The 13,052-nt window shown below is 39.4% G+C and overlaps 1 protein-coding gene across 1 annotated transcript; it reads left to right on the top strand.

Moving 5' to 3' along the window:
* The first annotated feature begins 8,069 nt into the window (after positions 1 to 8,069).
* LOC104585710 (cysteine-rich receptor-like protein kinase 15) lies at positions 8,070 to 13,052 on the top strand. The gene is made up of 7 exons (XM_088894516.1): positions 8,070 to 8,900; positions 10,081 to 10,194; positions 10,262 to 10,467; positions 10,893 to 11,103; positions 11,215 to 11,452; positions 11,558 to 11,708; positions 11,812 to 13,052. The coding sequence occupies exons 1-7, from the start codon at positions 8,090 to 8,092 to the stop codon at positions 12,118 to 12,120; spliced, it is 2,040 nt and encodes a 679-aa protein (XP_088750642.1). The 5' UTR covers positions 8,070 to 8,089; the 3' UTR covers positions 12,121 to 13,052.

Here is a 13,052-nt window from a genome sequence, read left to right as displayed (position 1 = left end):
TTCTAGTTCTTCAAATCTTGAATAGAGTATTTCTTTTCTTGATGAATTGAATAGCCTTGGAGCCTACAAAGTCCGTATTCCACACTCTTTGGACTATATTTTCCAAATCAGAGTCAAGTCACCACATGGCTTCAAACCGAAAAAGGCTTTGGACTCAAATTCGAGGACTCCTTAGTTTGAAGGAGAAGATGAGAGTGGTCTGAAGCTAAGAAATGAAGATTTGTAAGGGTAGCCTTAGGGAAATAGTTATTCCAAATTACATTAGAAAAAACCCAATCCATTCATTCTCTTACATTTTTATTCCCCCATGTAAATTGCATACCTATCATTTTCATCTCAATTAATCCACATTAAGAAATGCAGTCATTAAAGTCCTTAATTTGGCTAACTACGACTTCCTTACCACCCAACTTTTTATCCCCATATCTATAAGCATTAAAGTCACCAACAACATACCAAGGCTGATTCATATCCTCAACAATGTTATTTAGCCAATTCCATATAGTTCTTTGTTCAAGTTTATTAGGGAGGTGTATACAAATTACAAAACCATGACTGATTATGGGCTAAATCAATAATCAATGCATGAACCATTTTTGTCATTAGTAAAAATAACATTTAAATTGCATTGACTCTTTTTCCACATGACACAGAATCCACTAAAAAATCCAATGGATTCTATAATGACAAAATCATCAGAAGGAAGAGACTTGACAATTCGCTTAACTCTATCAGGACCTACCCTAATTTCCATTAAGAAACAAATATCAAGGTTGTAACTTTTTGACAAAAACAGACTTGGCACCTTAGAAGGGATCTGCCAGCCCCTTAACATTCCAACACAAAATCTTCATTTGCTATTGACATGATTCCCCAAACCTATATTGTCTTTAATGACTGTTTCATTCTAGTCACCATTCTCATCCAGTTCATCCCCAATGTGATCATCATTCTCAACGAAAGAGGCACATTCAGTTTGCATGTCCTAACCTTCCCATTCCTCATCTAGAGCATTCTCATCATCTACTCCATCGACATCACATCCATCTTCCCCATCATCCTCTATATCACCCACCACATTGTTCTCGTGGCTTTTTGATTCATTATGAGTTTCCCTACTAATGATCATCTTGGATTCTTTAGTTGAGTCTTCTTTCTAAACCAAAACCTGCTTCGAATTTGGCTTTAGAGCGGGTTCAATAGTCATTGATCAGGATTGATAAATTTAGAACAGGCACCATTTCTCGCCCGCTCCTGACGCTAGCTTTTAGCTTGTATCCAGTTCTGAGATTTATTGTTCTATATTCTATAAAAGCTCTTGTTTCCACTCACCTTGGGTAAAAAGAGGCTTGGATTTAGTGAATTTAAGTCCTATGGATCATTCGGTTCATAGGAAATGTATACCCTCCAATACTCTTTGAACACATCGCCTAAAAACACTAAAGAGACAAAACTAATAGGGCTCTTCAATTAATAGTGGGTCTATTGGTTGGATCAGGCAACCAATGTCTAGCAATAGACAAATAGGCGACAGGCAGCAACATTCATTTTATAAACTTTCCACCTCTTCTGCTTCTTCTATTTATTTTTAGAATGGTTCCAAAACTGTGGTGGGTGACACTTCCCCTAATTAGGACCAGAATCCATTGAGGAGATTTAAATGTTGTATTGAATGTTATCCCAACAAAGTCCATCAGTTTATTTAAATCTAGTATTGCTTGTTACCTTGTTTGTGATGCTGCCCAAGTATCCAAATCGGCTTGAATACGCTAGATTAGATGACCAGGTCAGGACTTGCTTCAATTTGATTGAATATCTGTTGTTTCTCACTTCCAAGATAAAGTAACCGGCTGTGGCAAACTTTTGGAGAAATTGAATTTTTTGTTGGCTTGCTATGGGGAGAGCTTGTAACATCTCCTCTCGCCCCATTAAATCTCTTACTTCCTACCAAGTATTTTTGAAACTCTTTTGACCCTCTCTAATAAAACATGGATATAAATTAGATGGGTGGGGTGGGGTTAAGGGCCAACCTAGGGCAACCTTGAACATGGACCTTGACCTATGACCAATTTGATGTCAAAACTTAAATTTACCATCCCAAACCTCTCCAAATTTCTATTCAACCCCATGCAATTGCATGGGTTTGCTTGCTATAGTACATGGTAAAAGTTTGGGGTGCAACTTGGGAGGCTCAATATAATCCAAGTTCAAACCAACCCATCCCGCAATGTTACACAAGCTAAATCAAATTTTAGTATGAACTGATTGATCAACCTTGAGCCCAATCAGAATGCATCAAATTTTAATGATGAACTTGGCTTAAGTTGAATAATTCGGGTTTATTGACCTCATGCACGAACCAAGCTTCAGGCCCAATTGTTAAGGTTGGGCTTGGGTTGAACTAAAGTCCTAGCTTAAAATCTGCCACCAACAGCGATACCAATAGTTCGAAAAAACTTTTAGTGGACGGTTCCATTCACGGCTGCTGGACCTGGATGACGTAAAGTAAGAGCTACATCATCCAGCAGCTGGAAAGAACCGTTTGCTAAAAGTTTTTTCAACAGTTAGTATCACTTTGGCTGTTGGTGGCATATTTTATGGAAAATCTGCACTTCATATATTTTGTTTATGTTAGGATTTAAACTCTGAATTACCGATTAATTAGTATGGCAAACAAGAAAATAATTGAGAAATATGTGAATTATAAAGCAAATAATAATAGCAAAAGAAAGGTAAAGATGGCACCAGATTTACATGATTCGGTCAAAGAGACCTACATCCACGGGAGAAAAAGAAAACTTGTTTATTCATGTCCTTGATGAGAGAACTACAAACTGACCACCTTACTAGTGCCGAAATGCCTTTAACAAAGCCTTAAAGCACTCAAAAGCATAGATGATTGCTTTGATCTGGTGTGAGAGAACCCTTAATGGCAGCAGTGAAGAAGAAAAACGATCCCAAACAGAATAGGAGCAAATCTTGCCGGAAGATGGCGATGAAGTTCTCCTAATCTCTTCAGCTTTCTAATGCTCTCACTCCATACACCTACTACCCCCCGGAGGCACCCCTTTTATAGAAGAAAAAAGGGAACATGCCCCCTAGATGGAGAGGCAAAATTTGAGGAGTCAAATTAAATGTGCAGTTTTGGTGGATTCGAAATGGTAGAACATTTATTGTGGTTGTTGAAATCTCAGCAGCCACACCAAACGACGTCATTTATTGTGGTTGTTGAATTTCGCAGCCACACCAAATGTCAACAATCTCCATCTTGGCGAGAATTCAAACAACAAATCTTCCCCTCCAAATGCCCCGAGGGCATCAAGCATCAAATGAGACAAGACCCACCAAGTCAATGCAAGCATCAAACTTGGATGGTGGTAATGGCTATCAACATATCTGCAGGATTCTCAGCGGAAGCTATTTTGTTGACCAAAACACGACCATTCTCAACAATATCACGAACAAAGTGATAACGCACATCAATGTGCTTGGTCTTCTCATGAAACATCTGGTCATGAGTCAGATATATGGCACTCTGACGGTCACAATAGATCTCTGTAGCCTTCTGTCTACCTGTGAGTTCACCAACCAGATTTTGTAACCATAAAGCTTCCTTAGCGGCATCAACCACCACCATATACTCTACTTCAGTCGTAGACAAGGCAACAGTCGACTGAAGTGAAGCTTTCCAACTAACTGAGGTACTACCCAAAGTGAAACAATAGCCAGTGAGAGATCTCCTCCGATCAAGATCTCCAGTATAATCAGAATCACAACAACCGACAAGCTTCTCTGTGGATCTTCCAAACTCAAGGCAGAAATCAGATGTACCTCTCAAATACCTAAGTATCCATTTTACGGCTTCCCAATGAGCATTCCCCAGACAGAACATATAATGGCTTACAACACTGACTACCTAAGCAATATCTAGACGCTAACATACCATAGCATACATGATGCTACCAACAGCACTAGAGTAAGGCACACGAGCCATATATACCTTTTCCTCATTAGACTTCAGTGACTGCTCTGCTGACAACTTGAATGAGCTGCAAGAGGAGTGGAGACAGGTTTGACATCTGACATGCCAAAATGATCAAGAACTTTCTCAATATAGTTCTGCTGACTAAGAAATAGTTTCCCGTGCTCACGATGACGAATAATCTCCATACCCAGAATTTTCTTCGCTAGACCCAGATTCTTCATCTCAAACTCACTGTTCAAAAAAGACTTCAACTTCACAATTTCAGACTTATTCTTAGAGGCAATGAGCATGTCGTCGACAAATAATAACAAATAAATGAAGGAATCATTAGAGAGCTTCTTGAAATAAACGCAACTGTCAAAGGCACTCCTGGAATAACCACTAGAAGTCATAAAAGCGTCAAAGCGCTTATACCACTGTCTTGGAGACTGCTTAAGTCCATACAGAGACTTCTTCAACAAGAAAATGTGGTATTCCTTTCCTTCCACAACAAAACCATCTGGTTGTTTCATATAAATCTTCTCTTTCAAATTACCATGCAAGAATGCAATTTTAACGTCTAACTGCTCTAATTCCATGTCATGCATAGCTACTAAAGCAAGCAAGGTACGAATAGAAGAATGTTTAACAACAAGGGAGAAGACTTCGGTATAGTCAATACCTGAAACTTGACTGAAACCCTATGCCACTAACCTTGCTTTGTGTCGAGCATCCTCAACACCAGGAATACCCTCCTTAGTCTTGTTGACCCACTTGCACCCAACAATTTTCTTCTTTGGTGGTGGTGATACAAGCTCCCATGTGCCATTCTTTTCGAGAGATGCAATCTCCTCTTCCATGGAAACTAACCACTTACCACTGTTTGGACTAGATATAGCTTCATCGTAAGTGGTCGGATCGGTAGTGCTATCTACCTCATAAGCGACGGTCAATGCATAAGACACACAATCATTAAATCTGCTTGGTGGTCTTATCTGTCGCCTCGGTCTATCTTTGGCAATAGTATGCGACTCCTGACTGGGCTGAACATCATCTGATGTGATTGGATCATCTGAAATAGACTGAGAAGGCTGTGAAGATGGACTGGGCTCCACCTCCACCTGCATCCGGTCATCCTGTGATGTACCTGAATCACCAGCAACAGAATCCCCCTTCCTTGGAGATAACATGTGCGATTCATCAAATATAACATCACGATTGATAATAATTTTTTTGCTTGAAGGGAAATACAACTTGTATCCCTTTACACCGGAGCCATAACCCACAAAAATACATTTCTTGGCTCTAGGTTCTAACTTTTCATCGTTAACATGAGTATAAGCAGGACAACCAAAAATTCTTAAAGATGAATAGTCAGTAGGAGTACCTGACCAAATCTCAAATGGAGTCTTAGCCTCGAGAGCTGAATGCAGAGATCGGTTCACCAAATAGGCTGTCGTGGAAACTGCTTCGGTCCAAAAGGACTTATCCAAACTTGCATTGGACAACATGCAACGGGCCCTTTCCAAGAGTGTGCGGTTCATCCGCTCTGCGACACCGTTCTGTTGAGGTCGACCAACACAGTCGCGGTGTCTAACGATACCTTCCTTCAAACAATAATTTGTAAAGTCAGACTCACAAAACTCGAGCCCATTATCAGTCATCAACCTTTTAATCTGCCTCCCTGTCTGCTTCTCGATCATAGTTTTCCACTACAAGAAGACTCCAAACACATCATTTTTATTTTTGAGAAAATACACCCATACCTTTCTGGAGAAATCATCGATGAATGTCAAAAGATAATTTGCTCCACCCTTCGAAGAAACACGAGAAGGGCCCCATAAATCTGAATGGATGTAATCAAGTGTACCTTTGGTCCTATGTATCCCTTTGGCAATGCTAACCATTTTGTGTTTACCAAACACACAATGTTCACATAATTCAAGAGTACCTGTGACATGCCCACAAAGTAAGCCCCGCTTGCTCAAAGAAGTCATCCCTTTCTCGCTCATATGTCCGAGCCTTATATGCCACATCTTTGTAAGATCTTCCTCGGACATGGATGACGAGACCAAAGCAGAAGATTCTATCACAGTACTTCCCTGCAATACATATAATCTACCAACCTTGTTAGCTTTCATAACTACCAAAGCACCTTTGGTTACCTTAAGAACTCCACCTTCAGTTGAATATCTGCAACCCCTAGAGTCAAGTGTACCCAAAGAAATTAGGTTCTTCTTTAGATCAGGAACATGACGGACTTCATTTAATGTCCTCACAATACCATCATGCATACGCACCCGGACGGTCCCTTTATTGACAAACTTGCAAGCTGCGTTGTTGCTCATCAAAACAACTTCACCATCAAAATTCTCATATGTGGAGAATGCACTTTTATCGGGACACATGTGGTAAGAACATCCTGAGTCCATAATCCATTCTGAACCTTTCCTTGCAACTGCATCTGCAATTAGCAGAAGATCATTCTCTGACTCATTCGTCGCAACACTTGCTCGCGTTGATTATCAATTAGTTACTTGGGTTATTGGTCAGTTGATTATCAATTAGTTCGCGTTGTAACAATGCATTCTTTACATCTTCAACTGTAATCTCCTCACACCCATACAATAAGGTCTCTCTAAAATGCTTATATGATGCGGGTAAAGAACATAAAAGAGTGTTAGCCAGATCTTCATCATCAATTACAATCGAGAAAAACTCATCAAGGTGAGTTTTAATTGAGTTACCTTCACAAAGACGAAGGTCCTTAAGTCTACTTTTCAGCAGAAGTCGATTGGTCACGCTCTTTGTCATATAGAGTGACTCCAACTTGAGCCACGATTCTATTGTAGAGGTTTTTTAGCAACTTCACGAAGAACCTCGTTCGATAAGCACAAATGAATAGCCGACATGGCTTTCGTATCAATCTCCTCCCACTTTTCATCGGACATGGATTCAGGCTTTTTCTTTTGCCCCGCCAAGGCTTTCTCCAAGCCATTCTAAATCAGAATCACTCTCATCTTGAGCTTCCATAGACCAAAATTCACAGATCTATCAAATTTCTCAATGTCAAACTTCATTGATGCCATTAGTAGCAAAATTAAACGGTAAATAATCCCAAAACAATGCTCTGATACCAGTTTGTTAGGATTTAAACTCTGAATTACTGATTAATTAGTATGGCAAACAAGAAAATAATTGAGAAATATGTGAATTATAAAACAAATAATAAGAGCAAAAGAAAGGTAAAGATGGCACCATATTTACGTGGTTCAGTCAAAGAGACCTACATCCACGGGAGAAGAAAGAAAACTTGTTTATTCATGTCCTTGATGAAAAAACTACAAACTGACGACCTTACTAGTGCCAAAATGCCTTTAACAAAGCCTTGAAGCACTCAAAAGCATAGATGACTGCTTTGATCTGGTGTGAGAGAACCCTTAATGGCAGCAGTGAAGAAGAAAAACAATCCCAAACAGAATAAGAGCAGATCTTGCCGGAAGATGATGATGGAGTTCTCCCAATCCCTTCAGCTTTCTAATGCTCTCACTCCATACACCCACTACCCCCGGGAGGCACCCTTTTTATAGAAGAAAAAAGGGAACATGCCCCCTTGAATTTTGGCGAAAAGATGGAGAGGCAGAATTTGAGGAATAAATTAAATGGGCAGTTTTGGTGGAGTCAAAATGGTAGAACAATTATTGTGGCTGTTGAAATCTAGCAGCCACACCAAACTAGGTCATTTATTGTGGCCGTTGAATTTCGCAAACCTCAACAGTTTCTTTAATGCACGAGAGCAAAAAGCATAGGAGCACCCTGAGAACATTACATCCGGCCACACATCAGTTACATCTCACACACACACACTTTGATAAATTCATGGTGAGATATTCTTCTTGATGTGCGGCCGGATGCCTTTACACGTCTTTAGCATTCAGCAGATCCCCAATGCTTTAATGCACTCTGAAAAAATTGAGTAAAATAATTGTAATACGTATCTGAAGTCTGAAAATAATTGTAATAAGTGTATGGGTTGAAAATTTAGGTTTGAAATTAAGTTGGGGAATACTGTTCTATCCCGGCCATAGCCGTCTTTATAAACTTGCCTAGGCAAAAGCCTATAGCATGAAGTTTGGACTATTCCCCCAAACCTGTGTAAAGGAAATGAGGCCTTGCTGTTTGCTACTCTTATTTTCTTCCTTCCTACTGATCAATATAAGCCCTCGTTATGCCCAACTCCTCTACAATATCTGCTCAAACACAACCAGTTACACTCCTAATAGCCCCTTTGAAACCAATCTTGACATCCTTCTTCCTTCTCTTTCTTCTAATGCTATTAACACTGGCTTCTACAACACCTCTGTGGGCCAATATCCAGACCAGGTATATGGGCTCGCTCTCTGCAGAGGTGATGCCACCCCTGAAGTTTGTCGGAATTGTCTGGAAACAATCATTCACGACGTCGTCAAACAACTGTGTCCTAACAGGAGAGGTGCAACAGTATGGTTTGTGATGTGCTTTCTACGCTTCTCTGACAACAGATTCTTCTCTTCAACGGAGGAACTGGGAACAATAAACTTTCAAACTCCGGTGAACTTAACGGATCCCGATCGATTTCTTCCTTTCGTGAAAGATTTCATGGGTAACCTTTCATTCCAGACGGCCTTTGATCCTTCTGATAGCATGTTTGCGGTGAAGAAGCAAAAATTTATGGGGGACACGGTTTATGGTCTGATGCAGTGCACCAGAGATTTATCAAGGAATGACTGTTACAATTGCTTAAAGGTCGCCATGAAAGATTATGAAGGATGCTGCTATTTTAATCGAGGAGCGATAATTCTAAGGTCCAGTTGTTTATGGAGGATTGAATTCTACCAGTTTTATGAAGAATCAGGTGCAACACAGTCTCCTCCGTTGACAAACACCACTTCACAGGGTTTGTATGGCTTCAATTTTCAAATTTTGTTTATGCTTATTCTTAGATAGATATAATAAATTTGAAAATATGTCTCATTTGGTCAATCAATGCACGATAAATAAATAAAACCCTTACGCTTACGTACCTGTGGCTAATGGCTATGCCTCCCTCTCTAAAAAAGGGGCAACTGCCTGTATAGGAGGTCTTTCATTCAGCCGCTTCTGGCCAATGTAGGCCTTATATGGAAAGCCGTGAAGTTATGTCTGAGAAAATTCTGAGAAATCGACTGTTTAGTAAAACTAGTTTTGATAGCTTCTTCGAAGCAATTCAGTCAACAATCTTTTTGTTTCTTTAATAGAAATTCAGTCCAAATGCTTTTTTTTTAGTACATGACCGATGGGCCTCCCTCCTATTTGAATTTTCAAGTTTAATAAAATTAGCACAAAGACAACATGATTGATTTTGCTTTTAAAAATAAAAGCAACTGCATGCGACATCAGGTGGATTTTTATCAAAATTCACGGGGTTTTGATTGATCATATCCTTTTCCCAAATTATTCCATTCCGGCCGGCGTCATAGATTTTCCATTGAACTGTGTAAGTTTAAACGTGGTTAAAGTCTTCTTCTACATTGCTTTTTTCTAATTCATCCATCTCGAAGCTACCTGTGTTTGAATGTATTGTGTTTTTTCAAGAAATAATCCAATATTGTAGAAGAAATTGGATGTGCCCAAATCAATCCCATCAAACACATAACGACCAAACAAAAAAAAACAAGGTGTGGGTGATGTTATTAGGAAAAGAAGTTGGAGATGTTGGATCAAAGATGTGAAACTGCAGGCTCACCATGACATGACCAGTGGGCACATCAAGTGTATTCTGTTCTCTCCACCCTTGATTCAGTGATTCCCCGCGTATCTCTCTATGTAATACCATTTGGAACTTGAGCTGATGGTCTACTCTTTTTGTCTTTGAGCTCAAATACTTTGCAACATTTCTATCTTCTACAGTTAGAAAATAATGGCTCTTATTGTGCATGAACATGTAACGTCCTTGGCAAATCTCACAAATAAATTAAATTGTAGATTTTGATTTTCAGACAAAAAATAAATAAATAAAGAAACAAAGAAAAATTGTCATTATGAATCAATATTTACTGTTACAATTGAAGTGGGAGAGTATATGATTCTAAAAGCAGGGGATGGAAGTAAAAGAACCAAAATCGTTGTGGCTACTGTTCTAGCAAGTCTATCGCTACCGGTCTTTGGGTTGTGTTTCTACTACATCTGGAGAAGGAAAGGAAAACTTAGAGGTAAGAACCTTTGGTTGCCATTTTAATACTTAGTAATTTTGCTAGTTATGCATGTTCTTTTTTGCAGAGAGAAAGGAAAAGGGGCAGCCTACCCTATTGAATTATCTGGAGGCAAGAAATAGTACCAACTTCTCTGGCAATAATATACAAACGGGAAAACAAGTTAATTCTCAAGAAATGCCGTTGATCGACTTAGCTACTCTCCAAGTTGCTACAAGTAACTTCTCTTCGGAGAATAAACCTGGAGAGGGTGGATTTGGTCCTGTTTACAAGGTCTGGTCTGGGGCTTTAATTTGGGCATTTATTGATTTTCATCAGTTCAACACTCAATAAGTTTGAATAGGCTTCTTATCAATATATATAAGGTTCCATTGGGTTTGCGGGAATAAGGGTCTGGAATTGGAATTGGAATTGGAATGGACTATTCCGATTCCAACTGTTTGGTTGAGTGGAATCTGAATCCCATTTTCATTCCTGCTGGAATGACATTCCCCCATTTGAGGAAATGGCTATTCTCTGTCCCTCCCTTGGGAATGAAATCCTATTCTTGCTGATTGCAATTCCCATTCCTGTCTGAATCAAACAGACTATGAGAATAGACCACTCAGATTCCGAATTTGGAGGATTTTGGTTCTAATTCCAATTTGCAAATCAAACGGACACTAATTTTATTAATGGTTTGGATGCTATATTATTAGGGTGAATTGCCAAATGGCAAGAAAATAGCTGTAAAAAGGCTTTCCACAAGCTCAGTGCAAGGTTCTGAAGAATTCAAGAATGAGGTTACCTTAATTGCGAGACTTCAACACAAAAATCTGGTAAGGCTCTTGGGTTGTTGCATTGAGAGAAAAGAAAAGATGCTGATCTATGAATTCATGCCGAATAGCAGCCTTGATGTCTTTCTCTTTGGTTAGTAACCTTGACTTCACTTTTATATCTCTACGACTTCATGAGCTCCCCTGTTAATTTTGTTTGCATTTCTGAACCTGTGTAATAAAGAGTAATTCTTTTCCTAGTCAGATCGACAAAGACATGATCAGTTGGATTGGAGCAGGCGCCTCAGTATTATTAATGGAATTGCAAGAGGCCTCTTATATCTTCATGAGGATTCTCGACTCAAAATCATTCATAGGGACTTAAAAGCTAGCAATGTTTTATTGGATGAGGAAATGAATCCAAGAATATCTGACTTCGGCATGGCTAGGATCTTGGCTGGCAACGAAAATCAAGCTAAAACCAGGAGAGTCGTGGGGACATAGTAAGATCATCCTTTATTTTCTTTTTCTTCTTCTTGATCTTGCGTTTGCATATAGAAACACAGAACACATTTAGTGTTGATTCAACTTAATTTGATTTGATATAGTGGGTACATGGCTCCAGAGTATGCTATGGCAGGGTTATTTTCAGTGAAGTCAGATGTTTTTAGCTTTGGGGTTCTGCTACTAGAGATCATAAGTGGTAAAAGGAACAATGGACTCCGATTATCTGAGCTTTCTCTGAGTCTCCTAACACATGTAGGCTTCTCCGATCATTGATCCTTATCATAGTTTAGTTTAATTTGTTCCATATAAGGCTCATTCTAAGTATAACTTAACTAATAAAAAAAATTAATTGCAGGCATGGCGACTATGGTCTGAAGGCAAAGGCTTGGATTTCTTAGATCCTTCCATAATTGACTCATGCCCAACAAGTCAAGGGTTGAGATGCATCCACATTGGGTTACTGTGTGTTCAAGAAGCAGCAGCAGACAGACCCACAATGTCAAATGTTGTTGTCATGCTGGGTAGTGAGTCCATAGCTCTTCCTCAACCCAAGCGACCAGCATTTTCAGTCGAGCGTTTTATTATGAATTCAGAACAATCTTCATCCAATGCTGAAGATGGATCCATCAACGATGTAACCATTTCAAATGTTGCACCTAGATGATCAAACACTTTCCACCTTTGCTATTTTGTACTCCAAATTTATGGGTAAAACAGCATAAAAATCTACCAGAGAAAAACGAGGAAAGGCGCAAGGTGGATCCAGACAACTACCACCCAAAACAGAAAAGCATCCTACATCCATGCTTTTAAGATAAAAAGTTTATTAGGTTTAATGCGCTTATTTTCTTCCTTGCTTGTCATGCTCCATAGCTGTTGCAGTGAGGAGCCTGTCCACTGCGAATGCTCATCAGATAGAGACAACGACATTGCTAATTAATGGGATGCTCAAGTCCATCCAAACTCAAGGTTGTTCTTTCCCTTTGCTCCAAATACCGTCATATGGGTAGTTAATTACTCAGTGGGCCTAAGCCCAAATCAAGTCTATAGGATAGAATCAATGCCACCATGTGCCATAAGTACTGATGCTGTAGTGTTGTCAAGGCATGAGATGGTCAAGCAATGTCCCAAAATGAGGGCAGCTAACCGTGCATATGGTACGGTTGCTGCACCTTATTCTCCCTGGAACAATGGCCTTTTCTTCTCAGCCGATGACTCATTCAAGTTTTCTATGGCGGGTGCCTTTAACTTGTCAAATTACACTCACAAGGACAGTTCAACAAGCAGTTGAAGGCATTTTTGGGTTTTCTTCCTTCTTTAGCAGCCAATGCCACTGGCCCGTTTAATTTTGCAGCTGATGTTAATCAGACCCCTTGGACCAGAGATTAATTGTTCTTTAGTAGGGCTGCAATTTGAGTTGGGTTAGTGTGAAAAAAAAAAAACAAACAAAAAAATCGGATTGAATTGGGTCAGATTGATGATCAGGTTAAGGTATAAATTAGGGTTAAAATGTATGAACCTGATGTAACTTTGGGATGGGTTTCGGGCAATCTGATCCAAATGATTTATTAAATATTTAAAGTACTTGTTTGATCA

Source organism: Nelumbo nucifera, chromosome 1 (genome assembly GCF_055504915.1).
Source record: "Nelumbo nucifera cultivar China Antique chromosome 1, China Antique-T2T, whole genome shotgun sequence".
Classification (NCBI taxonomy): domain Eukaryota; kingdom Viridiplantae; phylum Streptophyta; class Magnoliopsida; order Proteales; family Nelumbonaceae; genus Nelumbo; species Nelumbo nucifera.
Note: the sequence above shows the minus strand (reverse complement) of the source record. Positions and strands in the feature narration are given on the sequence as shown.

Bases quoted from the DNA above. Each gene is read 5' to 3' on its own strand.
- LOC104585710 (XM_088894516.1), top strand. From the start codon at position 8,090: ATGAAGTTTGGACTATTCCCCCAAACCTGTGTAAAGGAAATGAGGCCT. The intron at 8,901-10,080 runs GTTTGTATGGCT...TTCTAAAAGCAG, and splicing joins GACAAACACCACTTCACAGG to GGGATGGAAGTAAAAGAACC. The intron at 11,104-11,214 runs GTTAGTAACCTT...TTTCCTAGTCAG, and splicing joins CCTTGATGTCTTTCTCTTTG to ATCGACAAAGACATGATCAG.